Source organism: Castanea sativa, chromosome 3 (genome assembly GCF_040712315.1).
Source record: "Castanea sativa cultivar Marrone di Chiusa Pesio chromosome 3, ASM4071231v1".
Classification (NCBI taxonomy): domain Eukaryota; kingdom Viridiplantae; phylum Streptophyta; class Magnoliopsida; order Fagales; family Fagaceae; genus Castanea; species Castanea sativa.
Window position 1 is genome coordinate 59104512 of NC_134015.1, and position 25897 is coordinate 59130408.

The following is a 25897-nucleotide window of genomic DNA, read 5'->3' on the forward strand; positions in this document are numbered from 1 at the left end:
ACAACTTGTGAAGGAATCTTCAAGTCGTAAACCTCAAACATACATCCAACCTTACGGCCTGTCCCAAGCACTTAACCGGACCAGGGATCCTGCACATCCACACCATGATTAGTAAGGAGGATATCTACTCCTAATTCACAGAGTTGACCAACAGGTCGTAAGGTATAGAAGTTCCATCAACAGTGTAAATAGAGGTAGGATGTGCTAAGGGTACCTTATCAGAGAATTGTGATTCATCAGGGGTTATATGGTTACAACATGCGGTATCAAAAAATCAAGAATGGTTACTTGAAGTTACAGAAAGGGCAATGGAAGTTCGGGATAAAGCCTATTGAACTACTGCCTTAATATCAGCGTAGTAAGTGAGGAAGCCAAAGATGGACCTATAGGAACTGGTAGATCTGTGGGACACATAGCAGCTGCCGGAGGAGGAGGAGTTTTGTTCTATTCTTGCATGAATTTCTATAATTTGTGACAAACGGAGATATCATGGCCCTTGGCACGACAAAACTCACATCGAGTACCTTTTGAAGACTGAGTGGAGGGACACCCAGAGGTTAATCGTGGAGGGGAAGTGATTGTAGCAACGGGAGGCTATGGGGGCATAGCCAACACATGGTCAGAGGATGACATGTGATAAGTAGGTCGATGGTTCTCCTCGAAGATGAGCTCCTTGGTTGCAAAATCAAGAGAAGGAGTAGGAGACCGACAAAGCAGAGAGGCCCTAGAAGGTTCAAAATCCTCACGTAAACCCATCATGAAATGCATAAATCGACAACGGTCCCGATATTTGGCAAATAGCTCAATGTCCTCAGGATACAGTAATGGAGGATCTGCAACAGAGAGTTGTTCCCACATAGAAGAAGTTTGAGAATAATAATCAGAAATAGATTGATCTATCTCTTACGTTCCATTTGTTTCAATGGAAAACCTTGAGTAAGGTAGTTTTCCTTATTTTCCAATGTTTAGTAGCATAAAAAATATGAGTCAAAGGAAAACTATCTTTGGTCAATATAAAAAGTATGGCTTATTTTTAGAGATTGTTTTCCATTAAATTTTTTTGGAAAACAACTCTATCTCACAGCAAACTAAATAAGGGAAGTTAAGAGGTTGTTTTTCAACTTATTTAAAGTTGCTACCAAATATTGGAAAATGAGATAGTTTTATAGAAAATGCTTTTTAGAAAATGACTCATTTTCTAGAAAACATTATTATTGAAACAAACAGAGCGTTAGTGCATTTGATAAAGTTTTGATTCAATGTGGAACTCCAAGCTTGAATCATTGGTGCAATTGTAGCGATTGGACAGAAATATCCAAGCAGCCGCAATAGTACCAAGATGAGGAAGAAGACTATGGATGGAAGGTACAGACGTATTGATAAACCAAGACAAGATCTTACTCTGAATACTTTCTCATTCCTCTAGGCATGCTTCATAATCATCCTCTACAACAGTAGTCTTAGAGACATCGACATTAGTTGTAGCTTTGGATTGAGGTTTTGGCACTGGTTTGGGAATCGAACCATTTACATACCTCCATAGATTGTGACCCTTGAGAAAAATAGTCATTTTCTGAGACCATGTATGATAGGTAGTAGGACCATCCGGATAACTGTGATAGGACGTATAATGTCTCGTTCATTTTCTTGGGCCATAATGAATAAAACGATAAAAAATAGGATTTTAGAGACCTCAAACAAAGAAACATAGCCCAAAAACATAATCTACGCGAAAAGCTAAGCAAGATAGGCCCTATTGAATTTTTTTTGACTTTGGTCAAAAAGTCAACGCAAAAGTCAATAATGCTGGTCAACGGGCAGAAGTCAACGGTCAATGGTCAAAGTCAACTGCTGACGTGTGCTAACGTAGGTGGATGACGTGAGGTGCTGACGTAAGATGATGACGCATACGCTAATGTTTGCAGGATGACATCAACCTAGGGTTGACGTGGACATATGCTAATTATCTTAGGCGTGTGGAGTCGCGTGGCGACTCAGTGATCGGCACGTGGAGCGCATGTGAACCGCTGGTGGTGCGTGGCGGCGCATGGAGCACTAATATACTGTTAGTTGTTGAGGTTTGAATCCAAGTCCTAAAACTTGTTGGCTCGGTATTTTACAAACTAGGCCACCCAAATGTTGGTAGTACTTATACAATTATAACATTGTTGGTCGCTATTCGAAATCATTCTCATATTATTAGAACCGGTAGATTTGAAGTTGCTGCAATAAGATCATACATAGCTGATGATTTAAACCTTCAATGGTGGTCTTGGAGTCACAAACTGGAGAGTTTGTGTTGCTAAATCTTTGAGTGGGATCTCTGAGTCACAAATGGGAAGTTTGTGTTCAGCATATCCAAGATAAAAGAGTCTGTGGAGTTGAAGCTTCACGTGATTGTGTTAGTAAGTTCTACCTGAGGTAGCTTTAGATTTAGGGTTTAAATCTATTGTAATCTTCCATTTTATTATAATGGACTTGTTTACCTTGAGGATAGCTAGGTTAAATCCTCCCCAGATTTTTACCTTGAAACGGTTGGTTTCATTGGTTTACCTAGGTCATCATATTATTGTCTTCTTTACTTTTACGCACTAAGTAATATGTTTGCATGTGTTTAACCCAGATCTCATAATTAACCTAAGTGAATACTTGGCTAATTCATTAGGTTAAACTAATCTAGTTTAAAAAGGGGTCTAAATAGAACAAACAATACCCTTTAAATCCTAGGTATATAAATTTATTAGTTTTTGTGGTTTATTTTCTTTGACATATTGTGATTGATTATTTTTTATATTAAGATATGCTTTAGTTTTGAATGATTATTTGTGATGTAGTTACTTGTTAGTTCTGAAATTTATATTAAAAATATTTATTTGTTTGTTTTTTCATAATTTATATTAATTTGGTTAATACTATTTTTTTTTTCTTTTTGATAAAATTTGATGAACATGTCAACACGACTGATCCGTTTAATAAACGGATCATGTTAAGGTTGAGGAATTTTGACCCGTTTAATAAACATGTCGGGTTAGTATCAGTGGCAAAGCCAGCTTTTCAGGTTAGGGAGGGCAAGATCAGAAGAGAGTAAAATTAATCTGAAAAAGTATAAATTGATATTAATAACAAAATAAATAAACAACTGTATGCAAATGTAATTGTCATACACAATTAAAATTTGGGTTTGTAAAAAAAAAAAAACTTGGGTTTGAGACTGAAAAATGCTGGTGAGGAAAGAAAAAATTGTTATACGTAATTATTTCACAACTTTTTTGCCAAAACTTTGACATGACATATTGTGAGTGATTAACAAATACTAACATATAAACTCAATTTTTTTTCAACAATCATAGTCTGCCATGCAACAGTTGTGACAAAAAGTTGTGAAAATTTTTGTAGTTGTTAACTTATTTGAGGTGCTATATGGACTAGTGAGTGAAAGTAGGTTTTTATTTATTTTCAATTATATTCAGCAAAATAGTGGTGGAGAAGCTAGGTTGTACAAGTGGTTTTATTTTTATTATAATATGATTATAAGGTGGGACCCATTATTTAAAAAAAGAAAAGAGTTGCAGGGGCCCCGAATGCGAAATGGTTTTCCTGTGATGAACTAATACACAGTAGAAGTACAATATGTATGTAAAAAAACTGATTGCCCTTTTGTATGCAAATAAGATGTACTACATACAGTAATGTTACTTGAGAAATTTTTGGGGCATTAGTGGGGGCATTTGCGGTTCCCCCCCCCCCATTCTCTCCGTCTCTGGTTAGTATATATTGACCCATATAGTCGGATACTCATGAGTCAATACAACACAAACCCAACATGTGGACATGAAATGCCACCCCTTATCTTAAACATGCATTAACAAGCCAAAAAAAACAGCAGCAAGACTCACATTGATAACTTTGTTCTACATCTATATAATAAGTTTACTACGGCTACCACTGCAAAAACGCACTTAACTACAGCAGCCGCTTTATTTATGGTTCAGACATTGCGCTATGGTTTTCAAAGCCAAAGATTTACTTATAAATGAAAATTAATACAAATAAAAGGTATAACTTTCCTACATTTATATTATTACGTAATTATCCTCAAATTTTTTTACATACATTATTATGAAGGAAAATAATTATTACATAAAGTATTTGAGGTTCGATGAGGTTTTTAATTATTTATTATATATATACAGACTTTTTTTGAGGATAAATGGCAGATATATAGAGACTTTTTGAGGAGACAATTTGGTTAGGAAAAATGCTATCTTTAACACTTAGTCCTACTTAATTACCGATTTCGACAATTTACTCAATTATTCAACGTGAGTAGTTAATTAATCAATTTCAAGTACAACATGAATAAAAGTAATCATAACAATAAAGAATAACTCATTCATATAGATACAGGAATTTGTTCACGGAGTGAATTGAGAAAATTACTCTAGTATCAGGTCCAACTAACAAAATCCACAATAAAGAGCATTGCGATAGATGCTAACTTACAAAACCCCAGTAGAAGTAATAGACAGTGGTAGCTCAAGCCCTAGGCCTAAGACTACCAATTATTCAAGGTCCATTTGGTAATGTTGTTTTAATAACATTATTTAAGTGGTGTGAAAATACGTGTGGGTGAAAACGTGTTGTGTTGTTTAAACAACAAAAACTGTTGTTCAAACAAGGGAAAAATTACAAACTAACACCAATCACCAAACAATTTCGTTAGTTAGCAACGTTTTCAAACTTTTTAGGAAATTAACATCTCGAGTCTAAAAGATTCGAGTTCACTATAGCAACTCGAGAATGAAAGACTCGATTTCTATGAAAATCGAGTCTCTAAGACTCGAGTTCCACAAAAAAAAACCAAGAAATCAAAAATCGTGTAAGTCTTCTTCTTTTGGTCTCCCTCTTTTCCCTTTGAAACAACAAAAACACAACACGGCAATAGATCAAAGCAGAAACCACACGAAGCAGTAGATCAAAACAGAAACCATGAACCTAGCGGCGAACCCACAAACCCATGAACCAAGTGGCGAAACCCACGTACTCAGGTGACGAACCTATGAACCCAGGCGGCGAAAACCACAAACCCAAGCTCAAACTAAACCCACGAACGTATGAATCCTTAGGCGAAGGTTTTGTTTCCCCTTTGTTTCTCTTATTTTCCTCTGATTCCTTAGGCTGAGTTCTTGGCAAAATCGAGTCTCTTATGCTCGAGTTCTTTGCAAAATCAAGTTTCTTAAACTTAAGATGCTAGTTTCCTAAATAGTTTGGAAACCTTACTAACTAACGAAATTGTTTGGAGATTGGTATTAGTTTGCAATTTCTCCCATTCAAATAACATTACCAAACAAGTCTTTAATGATTCTACCCTTTGATCAAAATGCCCCATCTCATCTTTTCAAAAAAAAAAAAAATGCCCCATCTCATTAAAAAAAAAAAAGAGCCTAAAATTATAGACTGGTGTAGGGGATATTACTAAAATTATGTATTTATCCTTAAATTTTATTATTTATACTCATATTTTTTTTGAAGGAAATAAATTATGCATAAAGAACTTGAGGTCTAGTATGGTTTGTTTGTGTGTGTATTAATTTTTTTTCCCATAATTTTCTAATGAATTTTTACATATAAAGAGATAGTAGTGCATTGATTCTTTATATATATATATAGTTTTAACCTATAAAGTTTGCTTCCATGATTTTTCCTCCTTATCATCAGACAAAAACACAAATTGGTTAGTTTTAACCTATAGAGGTCACTTCTGCGATTTTTGCTCTTTATCATCAGATCAAAACATCAATCAGTTTTTGGTAAAGGCAAAGATGGAACCCCAAATTTCTTATTCAAACATACATGATTTTACTAGTTGAGCTAATTGGAACCCTTAGTAGTGCATTAATTCTAATAATGATATAAATAATATCACCAAGAAATAAACAAAATAAACTCATAAAAAAAGACAAACATTAAAAAATCAAAATATAATTAGGTGGAATTAAGAGGGGACAAAATTGAAAATCAAGAAGTATATATAGCATTTTGTTTTTGGTTGCCTTTAGAGCACTAACATCAGTTGTGCTATGTCAAGTGTCATTTTAATACATCAAAACTTACTTTTTCTATTTTAACATAGCATTTAACATTACATCATACATGAGATCTTCTATTTTTCTCTTTAACAAATTAAAATAACCTAAAAACTCCTACAATATTAAAAAAAAAAAACAATAAAAAAATACAAAATCCATATATCACCTCACAGCCAACCCCTACAACCACCACCCATAACCCACCCTTGCCACAACCCACCACCACCACTATTGCAAACCCACTAGCACCAACCACCATAACCACAACCTAACCACCACCGACAGCCATAAACACAACCATCGCAACCTATCAAAATCAACCAACAGAAACACCACCACAACCACCAAGAGAGAGAGAGAAAGAGAGAGATTTGTATGGTGTGGCAGCATGGAAAGAGGCAACTTGGTGAGATCATCGATTGGCGAGTCAAGAGAGGCGGCTTGGTGATATCGAGAATAGGCCGAAGGAGGAAGCTTGGCGAGATTGGCAATTGGCTAGAGGTAGCTTTGGGAGATTGGGGGCGGGCCAAGGTTGGCGGCTACTCTAAGGCTGGGAGTGAGAGTGAGAATGAGAGAGGAAGAGTGTGAGGCTGATGCTATGTTTGGTTGAATTGATTTTGGGGAGGATGGAAAAAAAATAAGTGAAAAATGGGAGAGAAAATGGATGGGAAGGGTATTTGGTTGGAAGGGGGAGGGGGAGAGAAAACTAGTGGGGCCTGGCTGTTTTTTCTTTGGGTCCACCAAAATTCAATCTCCCCAAATTAGGGAGAAAACTCAAGGGAAAACAATGAGAAAAAGTTCTTGGGTATTTTGGACAAAATTGCCCCCAACAATGATCATTATTATGGCTCAAACAAGTTTGCTTCTTTCATTTTTTTTCCTTTTTTTTTTGGGGGGGGTCATTTTGCTCATTTTTTAAAACATTTTCTTGTTTGCTTCTTGGTCATTTTATGATGTTTTATTTGTTATGTCGTGCGTGTTTTTATTTTCTTTTTGTTGGGAAAAAATTTTGGGTTCTTGAATTTTTTTTTAAATGAAGTGTACATTCATACAAAATTTTATGATAAAAATATGATATGTTACCTTTGTTTTATCTAATAGAAACATGATGGTAAATTTATACAAACTACATTTTCCATTTGCTTATATTTCTTCTTAACCAAACAAAAAAAGTAGTTCATCCCTCTACTTTTCTATTCCTCCAACCAAACACATATGAGAGAGAAAATTAAATTGTTTTCATCCTCTCACCATTTTTTATCCTTTCACTTTTTCATCTCTCCAATCAAATGGACCTCAATGGTCCATTTGGATTGAAGGGAAGTAGAGTAGAAGCGACCCAAAATTAGCATATTTTCAGCCAATTCTACTTTACTTCCCTCCACTCCCCCCTTTCTCTCAAGTCAAATGGGCCCTAAGAGTGAGAAATAGAGGCAAATGAGAAGGGAGAGAGAGATGTGTGAGAGGAGAAAATTAAATTGTTTTCATCTTCTCACCATTTTTTATTCTTTCACTTTTTCATCTCCCCAATCAAATGGACCTCAATAGTCCATTTGGATTGAGGGAAGTGGAGTAGAAGTGGCCCAAAATTAACATATTTTCAGCCAATTCTACTTTACTTCCCTCCACTCCCCCCTCTCCCTCAATCCAAATTGGCCCTAAGAGTGAGAAAGAGAGGCAAATGAGAGGGAGAGAAAGATGTGTGAGAGAGGAGAGAGAAAAGTATTATAAAATAAAGAAAAAATTTTACAACATCAATTAGTAGAACGTAGATCAATGCTAAATGCTTTAGCATTTGGAATATATATTTTCTTGGTATTGAGTGGGCCTAATGCTAAATAAAGAAAATCAAACGACTTTCCTAGAAATTGAGATAAAGTTGCCTAAATAAGGCAAATTGAATCTATCTCGAGCCTTATTTAAACATTCCTATTACACGTTGTGCTAAATAAGGGAAACGTAATAGAGTTGTTTTATCTAGAAGGGTTGCCTATTCAATTTTCTTCTGTTTCTTTCTATAGATCCTTTTTCCTGGTTCAGACATTAAATGTTAGTCATCTCTGTTCATTATTCACTTCTATATATATCATCTATATCTGTAACACATCACTCGGATATCTCTCCCTCAATTCCGTCACTCTCATTTCTCTCTCACCATTCCATCACATCGGGATTGAAATTTGAAACCCACCTTACTAATTCTGAAGTTTCAAAAAGTTCACTTTTGAGAGAAAAAAAAAATGGTTACTATTGGAATCCTTGCTATCTGTCTTTCATGCTCTCTGTGTCTGTACTTGGTCTTAGCTCTCATCCGGCAACTTAACAAACTGTGGTGGACTCCTATTCGCATACAACATCAAATGCATTCACAGGGAATTAATGGTCCTCCCTACAAGTTCTTCTATGGAAGCAACAAAGATGTTTCCAACATGAAAAAAGAAGCCATGGTCAAGCCAATGGATTTATCACATGACATATTGTACAAAGCTCAGCCTCATATTCACGCATGGATAAAAAAATATGGTAAAAAGAAAAAAAAAAAAATTCCTTCATTGTTATACTAATTAAATTTAAGCATTTTTCATTTTCTCTCATTCTCTTTGGTGCAGGGAAGAATTTTCTTCTTTGGAATGGCTCTCAACCTGAATTGATCGTTACTGAACCAGAGCTTATCAAAGAGATACTGAACAATAGAGACAATACTTATGTTAAAGAAAAGCCTGGAGGCTACATAGACAAGCTCTTAGGAGATGGACTTGTGTTTTCTACCGGTGAAAAATGGACAAAGATGCGGAAACTAGCCAACAATGCCTTCCATGCAGAGAGCCTCAAAGTAATATCTTAAATTCAATACTATTGCTAATGATTAATATTTAAGCGGATTGAAATTCAATTAACAAATTAGTCTGAAGGGATTCGCTTTTGTATGTAGAATCTGATTCCAGCAATGATCACTAGTGCGGAGGTAATGCTAGAAAGGTGGAAAATTTATGAAGGTAAAGAGATGGAGGTGTTTGAAGAATTTACGCTATTGACATCAGAAGTGATTTCCAGAACAGCTTTTGGAAGTAGTTACTTAGAAGGGAGGAACATTTTTGAGATGTTGACGAAATTGACCATGATAACAGCCAGAAATACTTATCAACTCAGGATTCCTGTCATCAGGTAAAAGTCCTTATAAACTCAGGTTTCCTAGCATCAGCTGAAGTCCTAGTGTTTTTTTGCTGATAAACTCCTTCTAGTTAAACATTAAGCATTTTTCTGTTTTTATTTTTCACAGCAAATTTTATAAAACGAAGGATGATATTGAAGCAGATGAGCTTGAAAAAGGAATATACAACCGTGTATTAGAGATAATTAAGAATACAGAGTTTGGTAGCAGTACTGGGGGTCATTTTCTTCAGTTACTTCTAACGGCTCATCATGATGCCAATGTTAGCCAAAGGATTTCAATAAAAGATTTGGTGGATGAGTGCAAGACATTTTACTTTGCCGGGCAAGAAACTACTAATAATTTACTTACCTGGAGTGTATTTCTTCTATCACTCCACACAGATTGGCAAGAGAAAGCAAGACAGGAGGTGCTCAGTTTATTTGGGCATCAAAATCCAACTCCAGAAGGAATCACAAAACTCAATACCGTAAGGACATCTCAATTCTCAAATACTAATCAATTTCTTGTTATATCAATGATAATGTTACCAACAACTTTTTCACAAAAAATTTCACAATTATTGAAGTGGCCAATTGGTAAAGAAAAAGTGATGGGTCTATTAGTATCCGTTATATCCACCGCACAACGTTAGAATTATGATTAAATTAAAGCCTATAGAGAAACCCACAAATATGATATAATTAAATGATTAAATTCATAATTTCTTAATAGTTAAAGCTTTTATCATTGTATTAAAGCAAAAGATCTTGAGTTCGATCTGTAAATCTACCATACCTCTCATTTAACATGTTAAAATCCCACGTGTTGAACTTTACTTATTAAAGGGAAGTTTAGGTCCACACGTAAAAGAGGTATTAGAATTATGGGTAAATGATTAAATTCTATTATTTCCTAAAAGTTTAAGATTTGGAAGAATTGGTATTTATTACACACTTACACGACAAAAACTTTTCTTTACACTCCAACACACTAAATATTTTGGGCAAATTTTACTTGAAACCTTATAGTTTAAGGGTCCGTTTAGATAGAACTTATTACTGAAAACTGAAAATATTGTAACAAAATAATTTTTAAATATCTGAATAGTATTGTGGGACCCACTTTTAATATATATTTTTTTAATAAAGTGCTTGTGGGTCCCATGAACAGTGCGTGAACAGTCTCCTGCACAGTTAATCCATGTGCATGAACAGTACCAGTTACTGTTCATGTGCTGGAGGAAAAAATAATAATAAAACTGAAAACGTAAACTCAAAACATAGACTCGTATCCAAATGGATACTAAGGGTCTGTTTGGATAGAACTTATGGCTGAAAACTGAAAACTGAAAACACTGTAGCAAAATAATTTTTAAATGAGTAAAAAACATTGTTCATGCCAAAAATTACTGTTCATTGGCCTAAAATTACTGTTCATGGCCAATGAACAGTATCAAACACGCGTAAAAAAAAAAAAAAAACTTGGACGTGGACGCGCGTTTGCACTATCCAAACGCCCTGTAAGAGTAGTTCAAACTAAACCCTCATTTTCAAAAGTACCAACTCTATACTACTCCCCCTCTCTCTTTCAATCCAAAAAAGCCCTAAAAGCTAAAAAATTAACCCTATATTCAAAATCGGTGTAACACAGTTAAATAAGTGATACGTATCAAAAGTGAGAGAAAAAAAAGAAGAGAAGACGACTGGAGGAGAGAGGCAGTTAGATTCTTTTTTTCTTTTTAATGATATTCTTTCCCATGCAGATGAGCATGATCATCAATGAGGCTCTAAGGTTATATCCTCCAGCAATTTCAATACTAAGAAAAGTTGAAAGGAAAGCTACACTGGGGAAGCTCACTCTTCCAGCGAACCTAATTGTGAACGTCTCCAACTTTGCTGTCCACCATGACCCCGACGTATGGGGAGAGGACGTAAATCTTTTCAAGCCAGAGAGATTCTCAGAAGGTGTAGCCAAGGCTACTAACAACAACGTAGCAGCTTTTATACCCTTTGGAATGGGACCTCGAATTTGTGTCGGTTCAAACTTTACCCCCACTGAAGCAAAGGTTGTTCTCTCCATGATTTTACAACGCTATGCCTTCACCTTGTCCCCAACCTATGTCCATTTGCCATTTCAGCTTTTTACCCTTCGCCCACTAAACGGAGTTCAAGTAATTCTACACTCACTTTGAATTCCATAATCGGCTGTGAGCTTGGGATTTAGTAGCTTGGAATAATACCTGAAAGTTGTTTATATGTTTGGGAGGTCTGTAAATTGAATTTGTAAATTCTGCGGGGACATTGAAGTCGTTGGTGACAACAAAGTTCATCAATGGTTACGTTTTAAATAAATTAATGACTGATGTGTGCTTAATTCTAGTTCACTGTGATCTTATCTTGCTCTTGATTTTGAAAAACTTAGATTGACTCTAGTGGAGATAAGTAGGGGATTAATTGTCGCTTATTTCCAAAATTAACAGTTCAAGAAAGAATCAGGCTTATCTCAAGTACTTTTTTAACTGGAATTTCCTTTTGTTTTAATGAGAGATTGTCATATCACCAACTAACTAAATAAAATATGGAGAATAAAACTCATTACAACTTACCATTGTATATTTAAAATAAAAGGAAATGTCCAGTTTAAAAAGTACTGGAAGTAAGCCAAACCCTTTGTGAAACAACACAAACACAATAATAATCACTACGAGTTAAATCAAAGCAACATAATAATGATAATTACTTAGGGAATGTTTGGTAGACTATAATAGGCATTGTAATATAACAGTTATTCCTATAGTTTAACTATTCAATAGTTTAGTTATATTTTTATTACAGAGAATAGTCATTCCTTATGAATAACTATTTTTTAAACTGAGGAATAACTATTCTCTCTAAAAGGGTTGTAATAGCTATTCTTTAGTAGATGTAATAATTTCTAACATTAATATATTTCCAAATAAATACACTTTTCATATTAATCTAACATTTATGGAAATAAAAAATCATTAAAAAAATAACTCATCTCTCTAAAATTTAAAATATATTATATTCTAAGAAATATAATTGTATGAATGAGATATTTCCCAAAATATATCATAAGTTTTATTCTAATGTTACAACTCACAACCAAACTAATGAATAAGTTTAGTTATTCTGTTACAACACATTTTATTCCCAAAAATAAAGATTACCATTCCTCCTGTAATCCATATTCAATGTACTAAATGCATTCTTAGTTAAGAATTTAGGACTGAATTTGGGTCGGTTCAGGTCGATTTCACTACCACCTGAACCCGACTTGGTATTAATCGGGCTCAACAAGGAGAAACCTGACCCTACCATCAATATGCAGGCCTAAAGTCATGTCGGGTTATTGGATATTGGGTTGGGTTATTTATTTATTTAATTTCCCAAACCGTGTGAAAGGTCTGTAGAAACATTGAAACAACTACCACTTTAATGAGATATTAATAGAGAAAAAATTACTTATTGTATTACTAAAACTTTCCTTTAAAATTTGTCATGTTTTATTATTATTTTCATACTTCCATATCTTAGAAAGATCTCAACCTCTTATGTTAATAAATATTTATATCTTTTTTCTTTGAAAAATGTTAACCAATGCTGGTTTAGGAGCTATTTTTAGAAACATTTTATTAGGAGAATGATAAAATAATAAATATTATTGACAACTTTTTATATTTTCCATAAAAAATGGTGTTAAATATTTTCTATTATAGCTTATTAAAAATTACCCTAAGGGCATCCGGTTTTTATTTTTATTTTTATTTTATACAAGTTAGAATTCCACTCTAGCCTAATCTAAGTGTATATGTGTGTAAAGCTTCCTTCTGGAGACTTGAACCCCGACCCTTACCCCCCCATACCCCACACCCCACAAGCACTTATACTTGTGGAGTGACCATCGTATCAAAGGTGTGCGATGGTGCCCTAAGGGCATCCGTTAACATAACCCTTTTTCTTCTTCAATTTCATGCATGTTTGTAAATTAGGTAAATTTTTTTCTTTTGTTGCCATTTTACTAATTTATTGATTGACATGAATAAGAAAAAATAAAATCCAATTATCAATATATAAAATTAACGCTAGAGCTCAAGACTTGGAAATTGCGTTAAAAGGCGGGGAAGAGATAAGGAAAGAAGGAAACAAATGACAACATATTCCATGAATGTTGGCAATTAATTTCTGATTACAATGCTTCTACTATTTTTACTATTCTTTGACGGGTAATTCTATCGTACCCCCTCAAAAAAAGGGGGGGGGTATGGTACCCACTAGTAGATAACCTGCTATACCAGATTACATTTTTTTTACATTTGACAGTTTCATTCTTACATTGTATAGTTCTAACGTCACATGTGACAGTTTTTTTGTCATATTTGGTGGTTCTCTTATTTTTTCCTCACATTTGACGGTTTTATCTTCACATTGTGCAATTCCAACATCACATGTGACAGTTCTTTTATCACATTCGGTAGTTTTCTTATTTTTTTTTTCTCACATTTAATGGTACCATCCTCACATTGTGCAATACCAACATCACATGTGACTGTACTTTTGTCACATTTGGTGGTTCCCTTATTTTTTTCTCACATTTGATGGTTCCATCCTCACATTGTATAATTCTAACATCACATGTGACAATTTTTTGTCACATTTGGTGATTCCCTTACTTTTTTTTTTCTTATATTTGACGATTTCATTCTCACATTGTGCACTTCCAACATCATATGTGACATTTTTTTTTGTCATATTCGATAGTTCTCTTATTTTTTTTCTCACATTTGATTGTTTCATTCTCACATTGTATAGTTCCAACATCACATGTGATAGTTCTTTTATTACATTCGGTGGTTCCCTTATTTTTTTCTCACATTTGACAGGTTTATTCTCACATTGTGCAGTTTCAACATCACATGTGATAGTCCTCTCGTAACATTCGGTGGTTCCTTTATTTTTTTTCCTCACATTTGATGATTCTATCATCACATTGTGTAGTACCAACATCACTTTTGACCGTACTTTTGTCACATTCGGTGGTACCCTAATTTTTTTCTCATATTTCATTATTCTATCGTCACATTGAACAGCCCATTGCTCATATAACCCTTTTCCACGTACATGTCATTCTTTGTGAGTACAAACTTGTCAGATTCAATGACCAATTTGAAACTATTCTTACTCAAAAGTGAGCAAGAAACAAGATTCTTACGATTATCTGGCACATGCAGCACATCATTCAAAGTAAGATTCTTGCCTGAAGTCATCTTCAATATTACCTTTCCTATTCCTACAACCTTAGAAGTTGACGAATTCCCCATGAATATTTCTTCTCCATTGTCCACAGGATGGTATGAAGAAAATAAATTATGATCCATACATACATGGCGAGTAGAACCAGTGTCCATCCACCATTCCTTGGTATCTCCTCCTACCAAGTTCACTTCAGAATTCACTACAGAAAGGTCTATGTCATCCACATCTTTAGTAAGATCTTCCACTTCAGTAACGTTAGCTTGAAAGCTTTTCTTGGTCCCTTGATCTTTACGTTTATGGCAGTCCTTAGCACGATGTCCCATATACCCACACACATAGCATTTTCCATTGAACTTTGTAAAGTTACCTCCACTAGTTCCTTGACTTGAGCTTTCACCAGAGTACTTCCTCTTATTCTTATTATGCTCCACAATATTTACTTTAGATTCCATGTAGTGATTTCCTACGGCTTTTTTTGAAGAGCAATTGTCTTCCTCAATTCTCAATCTTACAATCAAGTCTTCTAACTGCATCTTCTTGAGCTTATACTTCAGGTAATTTTTGAAATATTTCCAAGATGGAGGCAATTTCTCAATGATAGTAGCCACTTGAAATGATTCACTTACAGACATACCCTCAGCATGTATTTCATGTAAGATTACCTAAAACTTTTGCACTTGACTAAGCATAGTTTTGGAATCCACCATTTTGTAATCCAGAAGTTTGCCCACAATGAATTTTTTAGTTCCAGCATCTTCTGTCTTGTATTTCTTATCCAAGGAATCTCACAATTCTTTTGCTGTATTAATTGAACTATACATACTATATAATGTGTTGTCCAATCCATTCAGAATATAGTTTTTGCAAAGGAAGTCAGCATGTTTTCATGCTTTCACAGCAGCAACCACTTGCCTATTTGTCTCATTTTCCTTGAGATTTGGAGCATTCTCATACAAGAACTTTACCAAATTCAAGGTTGTGAGATAAAACAGCATTTTTTGTTGCCATCTCTTGAACTCAATATCATTGAATTTCTCTGACTTTTCTCCATGATTAATAGGAACAATAATAAGAGCAGCAACAGACAATTTCATTTGACATTTCTATCAAAATAAAACTCTATCAGATTAAATCCTTAAAATTTATATGAAACATTTATTTATATTACAAAACAACTAAAATATAAAACAACCAAACAATATAGAACACGGCGTCAAAAAACACGTTAAAGCAAAGTCATATAAAACAAAAAGTCATCTAGAGCAATGTCAGAATATACAAAGAACCTTGGTAATAAAGAGTTTAACACAGTTACCAAAGAGCTGCAAACAAAAATAAAAAGAAACATGAAAATGTACAACTGACAGCACTTAGATGATAAGACAAAACATAACAAAGCCCATGGACTAGGATGTTCAGTGCAACGTGAAAACGAAAGATCAAAGCAAATATAAATATATATACAATTAATCTATGGGATAGCAGACAAGGAGCCGAACAACGCACAAACACAAAAATAAGACTCTATACATAGCCCAGCCAAGCAAAAGGACAAACAAAATTAACATTAAAAGGAATATAATATTATTAAACAAAAGATATTTATGAGAGAGAACACTACGTACAGTGTTTCTTAGAAACACAATTCTGCACATATAAGTTGCACAGTCAAACAAAAATGAAAGAATATAAATATCTCATTATAATATATATATATATATGAACAATTATCCTTCAAAACAAAATTGCAGACTCTAACCCAATACGAAGCCAGTCAACAGGATACAAATAAGACACAATACTCTAATAAATTATAATATAAAAAAAAAAAAAGGAAAAAACCATCAACTACACCAATATCAATCAAACACGCAACCCACGTCATCAAAGATACAAGTACGCGATAGACACAAACTGGTTTCTAAGATTCGCGCAGAGAGTCTATTGATACCGATTCAGAGTTTTACAATAAAAACCAATTTTTTTCACTGTTAGATTACAAAAATAAATTAAAAATATATTTTAAAAATTTGCTTTAAAACGATTGGGTATACATTAATAATTTATTTTTGTGATAAAGTAAAAAGAACAAAACATATATGCAATAATATAAATAGATGTACATGGTAACAAAAACAAACATATGAGTATATATATAAAAGGAAATATGCAATTAATTAAAAATTCATAGATCAGATGCGTGAATGGTGAACAAATCAGATCAAGTCTTAAGTTAAAGGAGATTTCGCCCCCTCACACAATTACTGTGGTACCTTGAAACTCACGGACGTCTGTCTTTTAGGATAAAATGATCTACAACACGAAAATAAAGCACACAAAGTCGTGCTCTGTGAACTACTCAATGTCTCTTGCTCTCTCTTTGACACAGAATTAATGCACAAAAATTCTCACTAGAGAGTTTTTTCTAAATGGGGGACAATACAAAATTATAAGACAAGTAGTCCCAGTCTACATATGCCAAAAGCCCAACTTAATGTCCAACTCATGAGTATATAAACTCATGTATTATCTATTTCCTTTTCTATGTGGAACTCAGGATTTTTACCACTTTTAATAGCATCTTCAAGTGAACATGGAAATATCAATTTCGTATTCACTCCATGCTATTTTTCCAACATGATCATTAATGAGTCTCTAAGATTATATCCACCCATAATTGGAATAGCAAGAAAAGTTGAAAGGGAAGTTAGATTGGGGAAGCTCACTCTTCCGGCTAATTTATTATTGTACATCCCAACTTTTGCACCTCACCATGACCCCAAAATATGGGGAGAAGACATGCATCTTTTCAAACCAGAGAGATTCTCAGAAGGTATTGCCAAGGCTACTAACAACAACATAGCTGCTTTTTTTTCCCTTTGGAATGGGGCCTCGAAATTGTGTGGGGTTGAACTTTGCGACAATTGAAGCAAAGATTGCTCTTTCCATGATTCTACAATGCTGTGCCTTCACCCTTTCCCCAGCCTATGTCCACTCACCATTTCAGCTTCTTACCATTCGCCCACAATATGGAGTTCAAGTGATGTTACACTCATTGTAAAGACCAGAACTGGCAGTAAAATGTGCACAGAATATCCAGATATCAATGCCTTGGGATGTATATTGTAACCTTTTTTATTTCAGTTGTTTCTGAGCTTAATTGGGATTTGGTAGATTGGAGAGTAAGTGAAAATCAATGTGCTACACAAAATGTTAATGAACATTGAATTAATAGAATCAGCAGAGACATTGAAGACACGTGACCAATATGAAGATTATGTTGATCATTAGTTAGTGTAACGTAATGGCATTTGGAGACTTTTCAAGTATCTTAAGATCTGATACGTTTTGGTCTGTTGGTCACGTGTCTTAATTAAAGTCATGACTGTTATATTATATGCTTGAGCTTAATTTTAATTTACTATGACCTTTTTTTGATCTTGATTACATGGTTAGGTATCATCTAATATTACGCAGAATGAAGACATTAGCGGCACTGATTGGTTGAATACTTAGCTTAACAACCTCATATAGACTATGATGGCTGATAGATGCCGACAGGTGTGTAAAAGTTGCTGCATTCCGAATTCTTGCATACACACACATACACAAAAGAATATTGTAGTTTCTTTGTTAAGTATGTTTAATGAAGAAGGTTTGCTGGGATTTAGCCAAAAAAAAAAAAAGAGGCTTGCTGGGAAGTAAAGTCTCAAATTAAAAGAAGAGGGACTTTTTTTTTTTTTTTTCCCAACTGGAGAGGACCAAATTTGAACCCCGAATATTCCTGCTGAAAACAACACGACATATTAGTTACGTTACAAGGCTCTTGGCTAGTAGAATGGAAAAACACTTTGGTGAGACCTCTCTCTCTTGTGCATGAATAGTGAATTTCACCATAAATTTAGATAATAAATTATTATTATTACTAGCCGCGAACCTGCACGTTACGTATGATAATTATTTTTATGGTGGTTTTATTAATTTTTTTATACAATTGAAAGTAATTTAATAAAGAGTAATGTATTTTGTAATTATATTTTTATTTATTATAAGAAAAATCATAAATGTAATATATGAATAATCATAAATCATAAATTTAATAATTTTTATCGTAATAAGATGAAAAAAAAAAATACAAATTTTCTCAAAAATTCAAAAGGCAAGTTAAAGAAAATATTTATTTTTTAATAAAAGTTATTTGTAACATTTTGTGAATCATTAAAATGAATATAAAATTTAGAAATTATTCTTTTAGTTTTAAACAAAATTTTTCAAACTTATTTTTTCTGCCTACGATCCAAAACACTAAAAAAATTAATAAAACTTAACTATGATTAATTGGACCAATTAGGTAAACAATTTGTTGTTTATAATCTACCAAGGTTATTTTCTTTGTAGAAATTGTAACTTTGTCCACCCAAAACATATTATTAAATAAAAAATTATTAGCAAAATCTAAGAATTAAATTTCTGTATATGCATTGTTATAAAATAATAATAATAATTAAAGTAAAATTGCAAAAGATAAAATTTGTCTCTAATCCAATAATTTTTGTTTAGTCAACCTTTGCTTTTCTCTAAATAAATGGTATTATAGAGTACTTCTAATACAATTATTAAGAGTACTTTCTCCACCACAAATGATTAAAAAATAAACAAAAATGATTAAAGTCTCATAGTTTAACATCTAAATTGAGCGCTATAAAAATCATGCTATCAAATTACAATAACTACCAAATTAAATTATCCAAATCATGCTATGTAGTAGAATAATATTATATTTAATCCTTTATAACACAATATAGGATAACATTTAACAATCAAAAAGAGAGAGAGAGAGAGAGAGAGAGAAAAAAAAAAAACACAACAATTAAAAAAAATAAAATTGAATCGCATTAACCTAAAGTAGATTAAAGAATATAAAAAAATTATCAACCTTAAAGCAAAGATGCAAGAAAAATAAAAAATAAAAATCCACCCAAAAATTGTGTGTGTGTGTGTGTGAGGGAGAGAGAGAGAACCTTTTTTTTTTTTGTAAGGGAAAACTATGCATAGAATGAAAGAGATAGTGACAAATTTATAGCAAGAGGGTGTGAATAAGAAGAGACAAAAATAGAGAAAGATGAAGGGAAATATGAAAAATGATATTAATGTAGAGGGTAGTGGGGAGATGAGAAGGAAGGGAGGAGAAAGGTTAGAGAAGTAGTGGGGAGATGAAAAGGTAAGAGAGGAGAAAGGTTGGAGAAGTGTAAATATGAAATAAAAAAATATTAAAAGAATTATAAGAAAATGAAAAGAAAAAAAAATAATGACGTGGACGCTGACGTGTCTCAATATGAGCGTAGCAGTATTAAATACAATGCTTCAACTTTTAGTAATATATATATTATTATTAGTTGGGAGAAGGGAGATTTAAACCGTGGACGTCTCCATTTAAAAAAAAAAGAAAAAAAAAAAAGAGCAATTTAGAGGGCGACAATATTCAAGAAACCATGCTATAATAAGTTGAGCAAGCTTGTCGGCATTCTGTATATGATTACGAATTTACCTTTAAACATTCAAGAGACCCCCTAAACTTTGAAGGAGTGGCCAGGACACCCCTAAACTTTTAATTTGACCAATTTGCTTCTTGAACTATACAAGCCTACCAAATAAAGCCATTTGTTAATCTGTCTATTAAGTGACTAACAGAACACAACAGACACATGCGTTTCATTTAAATCAAAGAAAAAGAAGTCCACCACAATCTAATAGAGTACAGAGCATGCATTGCCTGAGTTTATGGTTTTGCCACCGTTCATATTTTCTGCCACCTATTGTCGTCTATAAATCTGCAGCCATTATTGCCATTCATGGGTAAGAGGAAAGAGAGTACGTAGCTTGAGAGAGAAACCCAGTTTGGAGAAATCTATGGATTAATCTTAAGAGAGGGGGAGAGAGTTTAAGATGTGGAGATTAGATTTGGGATTAGTTCTGACTTCTGAGAGGCTAGAGCTTGAGAGTTTTGGGCTATGGAGGCTACAGTTTCACTAGAGAGAGAAAATTGAGAGAGAAAGAAATCGCTGGAGAGAAGTTAGAGAAGAGAGATGGCTTGGTCTTAGGAGCCATAGCTACCAATGGTAGTAGTGGTCTTGAGTCAGCCATGGTGGCTGATCTTTGAGTTTGAGAGAGAGAGAGAGAGAGGATGATCTGTGGGTTTAGAGAGAGAAGTTGCACAAAGAAGCTTTGGTTTGGGCTTTGAGACTTTGCCGAAAACCCAGGAAGGTACTTGTCCAACAAGATCCGATGGTGGTGCATACCTCCAGCAATTCCACAACATCCTGGATGCTTCCTGTACTTGCCGATATGGCCATGTCTAGCGCTTACTATTTATGGCCTCAAACAAGTTTACATCATTTGAAACTCTCTTTTCTTTCAGCAATAGAACAATTGAAAAGAAACTCAATTCTAGGAAGTGATATAAAGAACATTAAAGTAGCCCTAATAGAAGGATCAGAAGCCTATGATGAAGAAAAGAAAGATAGAAGTGTTGAAAACACATTTAGTGTGTGTTTGGTTTCAAATTAAAACGTCGGCTTATTTTACTATTTAACTTATTGTCTCATTGTATTATTTCAGTTAACTTTTACTTTCATCTACAGTACTTTTAATAAAATTTTTTAATTTTAATAAATTAAGCTGATTTTTAATAGACCCTTATATAACGTCTTCACAAATATGCTATCTTTTGACTTAAATGGAGAAGCTAGTATAGTTAAGACGATGGTTATATTGCCAAGGTAGGCGAACTCAGCATTGAAGATGATGTGACGTGTCCACGCTAATTCCTATTCCTCTTCAAATGTGTTGCCATTGTTGGGATCTCTCTCAATCAACTTGAATAGTTTTTATTTATTTTTAAATGAAATACACGTTAGTTCCGTTAGTCACTTAACAGACGAACTAACAGATGACTTTATTTGGCAGGTTTGTATAGTTTAAGAAGTAAATTGGCTAAATTAAAAGTTTAGGGATGCTCTGGTTACTGCTTCAAAGTTTAAGAGGTCTCTTTGCATTTTTTCCAAAAAATTGTATTAGAAATCTTTAACAGGCTTGACTATGCAATCTCACAGCAATAACCGACAGGCACACAAAGGCAACATAAATCGCAACAACGTCAATTTTATTAATATTACAAAAAAGAGTTTGCAGTTTCACCTAGTGGAGGCCAAACACAAGTACTGCCAGATGGAGGGGATGGAAGGAGCTCTTTCCATTGACTCTCTCCCATACACTAGCCAACATATCTGAAAAACTATACATTGGTTCAGACATAATCTGACAATGACACACTACGTGTAAAGAGAAAGTCACCAAGTAAAAAAGTCATAATTAATAAATTATTAAATTGTTTATAATATCATCATGGTAAGGTCCAACAATTCTACATTCTAGCAATAATTCAGTACTTTCATTCATATTGGACTTGGTGTACTTGAAGCCCACAAAACTCAATTCAACAAATCCACAATCATCCCTAGCTAAAAGTTGAAACATTGAGGATAACCATCTAATTCTAAACTTCCCAAAAGTTTCCTTCAAAAAGAGAAAATGGGTGCTGTTGAAATCCTTGTAATCAGTCTTACAAGCTCCCTGTGCCTGTACTTTGTCTTAACTCTCATCCGGGGCCTTCACAAACTATGGTGGACTCCAATTAACATGAAGAGTCAATTGAGTTCACAGGGAATCAAAGGTCCTTCCTACAGATTCTTCCATGGAAGCACCAAAGAAATTTTCAACATGAAAAAAGAAGCCATGAGCAAGCCAATGAATTTATCACATGACATTTTTTCCACAATTCTACCTCATGTTCACTCGTGGGTTGACAAATATGGTAAATAAATCTTTCAAAGTGATTTAGTCAATTTTAGTAAATTTAGCCATTTTTAATTTTGTTGCCTTTTATTCTTTGGTACAGGTAATAATTATCTTCAATGGTTTGGCCCTAAAGCTGAACTGGTCGTTACTGAACCAGAGCTAATTAAAGACATAATGAACAATAGAGACAACGCTTATCCAAAGCCAGAGACCGGAAACTATACGAAGAAACTCTTAGGAGATGGGCTTGTGACTTCTGAAGGGGAAAAATGGGCAAAGATGCGGAAACTTGCTAATTATGCCTTTCATGCAGAGAGCCTTAAAGTAATCTCTTACTCTGAGTCTTACCATTTAGAATATACTATCAATTTTATCATAAAAATTTTACAAATCAGAGAGTCTATTAACATAATTCATGTCACGTCAACAATATATGTGTAACAAATAAATTTCTTATTACATAATGTGCTTAAAATTGGCATATCTACTAAGCTAATAGTAAAATTTGTAATATCTTTAGTATCAGTATTCTATTTTAAATGAACCAAACTCAATAACAGATTAGCATATTAAATTATTAATAAAATTCTATCCAAAAAGCATAGATATACAATCTTGGAAATTGTCAAGAGCCTTGTGTAGTTAAAGTTCAATTAGTACTTTCTAATATTTTTAACGGATAGATCAATGATTCAAAATCCTGCCCCAGCAAATTATCTGTGTATCAAGGAAAACAATTCTTGGAAATTAGTTTATATTGTTAGAAGGAATTCACTTTTGCAGAATATGATTCCATCAATGATCAGTAGCGTTGAGGTGATGCTAGAAAGATGGAAACATCATGAAGGAAAAGAGATTGAGGTATCTGAAGAATTTAGGCTATTGACATCCGAAGTGATTTCAAGGACTGCTTTTGGGAGCAGTTACTTAGAAGGGAAGAACATTTTTCAGATGTTGATGAAATTGACCTTGATATCATCCAGAAATGCTTTTAAACTCAGGTTTCCAGGCATCAGGTAAAGTCCTTTTAGTTAAACCAACAATTGGGGAACATAGGACCACTCTTCATTTAATATTCTTAGCATCCTCATGTCCTTATAGCATTCCAAAATGTGACCGACTCTAACTAGTATGTTGATGATTATAACTAACTTCGAAATTTTGAAACTAATGCTTAATTGTTGTTATTGTACCATTGGTCGATGTTGTCCTAATATCATTTGTCCATTTTTACAGTAAAATTTATAAAACTAATGATGAAATTGAATCGGAGGAGCTAGTAAAAGGAATACACAATGCTATATTAGAGATAATAAAGAAGAGAGAAGAGAAGGTAATGACTGGAGAGGGCAACAGCATTGGGGGTGATTTTCTTCAACTACTTGTAGAGGCTCATCATGATACCAATACTAGCCTAAAGATTTCAATAGAAGATTTGGTGGACGAGTGCAAAACATTTTACATTGCTGGTCAAGAAACCACGAGTACTTTGCTTGTGTGGACTATATTTCTTCTAGCAATCCACACAGATTGGCAAGAAAAAGCAAGAAAGGAGGTGCTCAATTTATTTGGCCAACAAAATCCAAACTCGGATGGAATCACAAAACTCAAGACTGTAAGAATGTCTCAAACTCAAATCAATTACTAGTGTAAATGACAAACCATTTAACTCAATTGCAATTCTTAAATTCTTAATTTTTCTGACATTGTTTCCCATGCAGATGGGTATGATCATCAATGAGTCTCTAAGGTTATATCCACCCATAATTGCAATAAGAAGAAAAGTTGAAAGGGAAGTTAGACTGGGGGAGCTCACTCTTCCAGCTAATTTATTATTGTACATCCCAGCTCTTGTGCCTCACCATGATCCCAAAATATGGGGAGAAGACGTGCATCTTTTCAAACCAGAGAGATTCTCCGAAGGTATTGCCAAGGCTACTAACAACAACATAGCTGCTTTTTTTCCCTTTGGAATAGGGACCCGAACTTGTGTGGGGTTGAATTTTGCGACAACTGAAGCAAAGATTGCTCTTTCCATGATTCTACAACGCTATGCCTTCACCCTTTCCCCAGCCTATGTCCACTCACCATTACATCTTCTTACCATTCGCCCACAACATGGAGTTCAAGTGATGCTACACTCATTGTAAAGACCAAAACTGGCAATAAAATGTGCACAGAATATCCAGACATCAATGCCTTGGGATGTATACTGTAGCCTTTTTTTTTTCCAGTTGTTTCTAAGCTTAATTGGGGTTTGGTAGCTTGGAGAGTAAGTGAAAATCAATGTGCTAAACAAAATTAGTAGAGACATTGAAGACAGGGATGTCCAATATGAAGATTATGTTGATCATTAATTAGTGTAATGTAATGGCATTTGGAGACTTTTTAGGTATCTCAAGATCTAATACGATCTTGACTGCTATCTTATATGCTTGAGCTTAATTTTAATTTACTATGACCTTTTTTTGATCTTGATTACATGGTATCATCTAATGTTACGCAGAATGAAGACATTAGCGGCACTGATTGGTTGAATACTTAACTTAACAACCTCATTTAGACTATGATGGCTGATATATGCCAACAGGTGTGCAAAAGTTGCTTCATTTTGAATTGGCGCAGACACACACACACACACAAAAGCATATAGTTTCTTTGTAAAGTATGTTTAATAAAAAAAGGTTTTCTGGGATTTAGCCAAAAAAAAAAGGCTTGCTGGGAAGTAAGGTCTCAAGTTAAAAGAAGGGGAACTTTTTTTTTTTTTTTTTTTTTTTTCAATTGGAGAGAAAAAATTTGAACCCTAGATATCTCTGCTAAAAACAACATGAGGTATTAGTTACATTACAAGGCCCTTCGTAGAACGGGAAAACACTTTAGTGAATTTCACCGTGAATTTATATAAGGAATTTTTTTTATTATTATTAGTTGGGAGAAGGGAGATTTAAACCATGGATGCCTCCATTAAAAAAACAATTGAGCAATTCAAAGGGCAATTGTAAGTGCTCAAAAAATACAGGTCCAAGCCCACTTAGATCAATAGTATCTTGTCCTTCAAATCAAGCCCAAACAATAGAATTTGTTAAGAGAGTGAGAAACAAGTCCAAGTGCAATACTACACTAAGCCCAAGCTTAAGGCTAAAGAGCCCAGATTAATAGATTGAGGTGATTTAATCAACAATAGAGGATAAAGTCCTCCTTGAGTAAGTCTGAGGATCAACTCCTTGTATATAAATTTAGTTCAAGTTTTACCCAAGGCTGGTCGTAGTTCTGTTTCCTATTCTAATGGTTCTTAAAATGTTCATCCCTTTTTTTCTTGGTGATTCTCTTATTTTTATATCCCTTTTCCATGCATCCTAGCCCTCTACCTGTATGTCTTAGGGCACTTCATAGGATACTTCTCCCTTCAAGACTTTGCTAAAAGTGGTAGAAAGGGCTGTTAGTTGTGAAGTTATTATTCAAGGGTCATTTCCATATTAATGTAGCTGATAACGTTGTTGTAAGGTGTTAAGTTTTAGATT

The 25897-nt window shown here is 34.0% G+C and overlaps 2 protein-coding genes across 2 annotated transcripts; both read left to right on the plus strand.

Annotated features, from left to right (window-relative positions):
* The first annotated feature begins 8323 nt into the window (after positions 1 to 8323).
* LOC142626770 (cytochrome P450 CYP749A22-like) lies at positions 8324 to 11434 on the plus strand. Its single transcript, XM_075800474.1, has 5 exons — positions 8324 to 8612; positions 8699 to 8922; positions 9022 to 9254; positions 9370 to 9730; positions 11006 to 11434. Exons 1-5 carry the CDS (start codon positions 8330 to 8332, stop codon positions 11432 to 11434), a joined length of 1530 nt encoding a protein of 509 aa, XP_075656589.1. The 5' UTR covers positions 8324 to 8329.
* A 10509-nt stretch (positions 11435 to 21943) lies between these two features.
* LOC142627302 (cytochrome P450 CYP749A22-like) lies at positions 21944 to 24919 on the plus strand. The gene is made up of 6 exons (XM_075801132.1): positions 21944 to 22030; positions 22066 to 22392; positions 22477 to 22700; positions 23160 to 23392; positions 23613 to 23991; positions 24098 to 24919. The coding sequence occupies exons 2-6, from the start codon at positions 22110 to 22112 to the stop codon at positions 24524 to 24526; spliced, it is 1548 nt and encodes a 515-aa protein (XP_075657247.1). The 5' UTR covers positions 21944 to 22030; positions 22066 to 22109; the 3' UTR covers positions 24527 to 24919.
* The last annotated feature ends 978 nt before the right edge of the window (positions 24920 to 25897 follow it).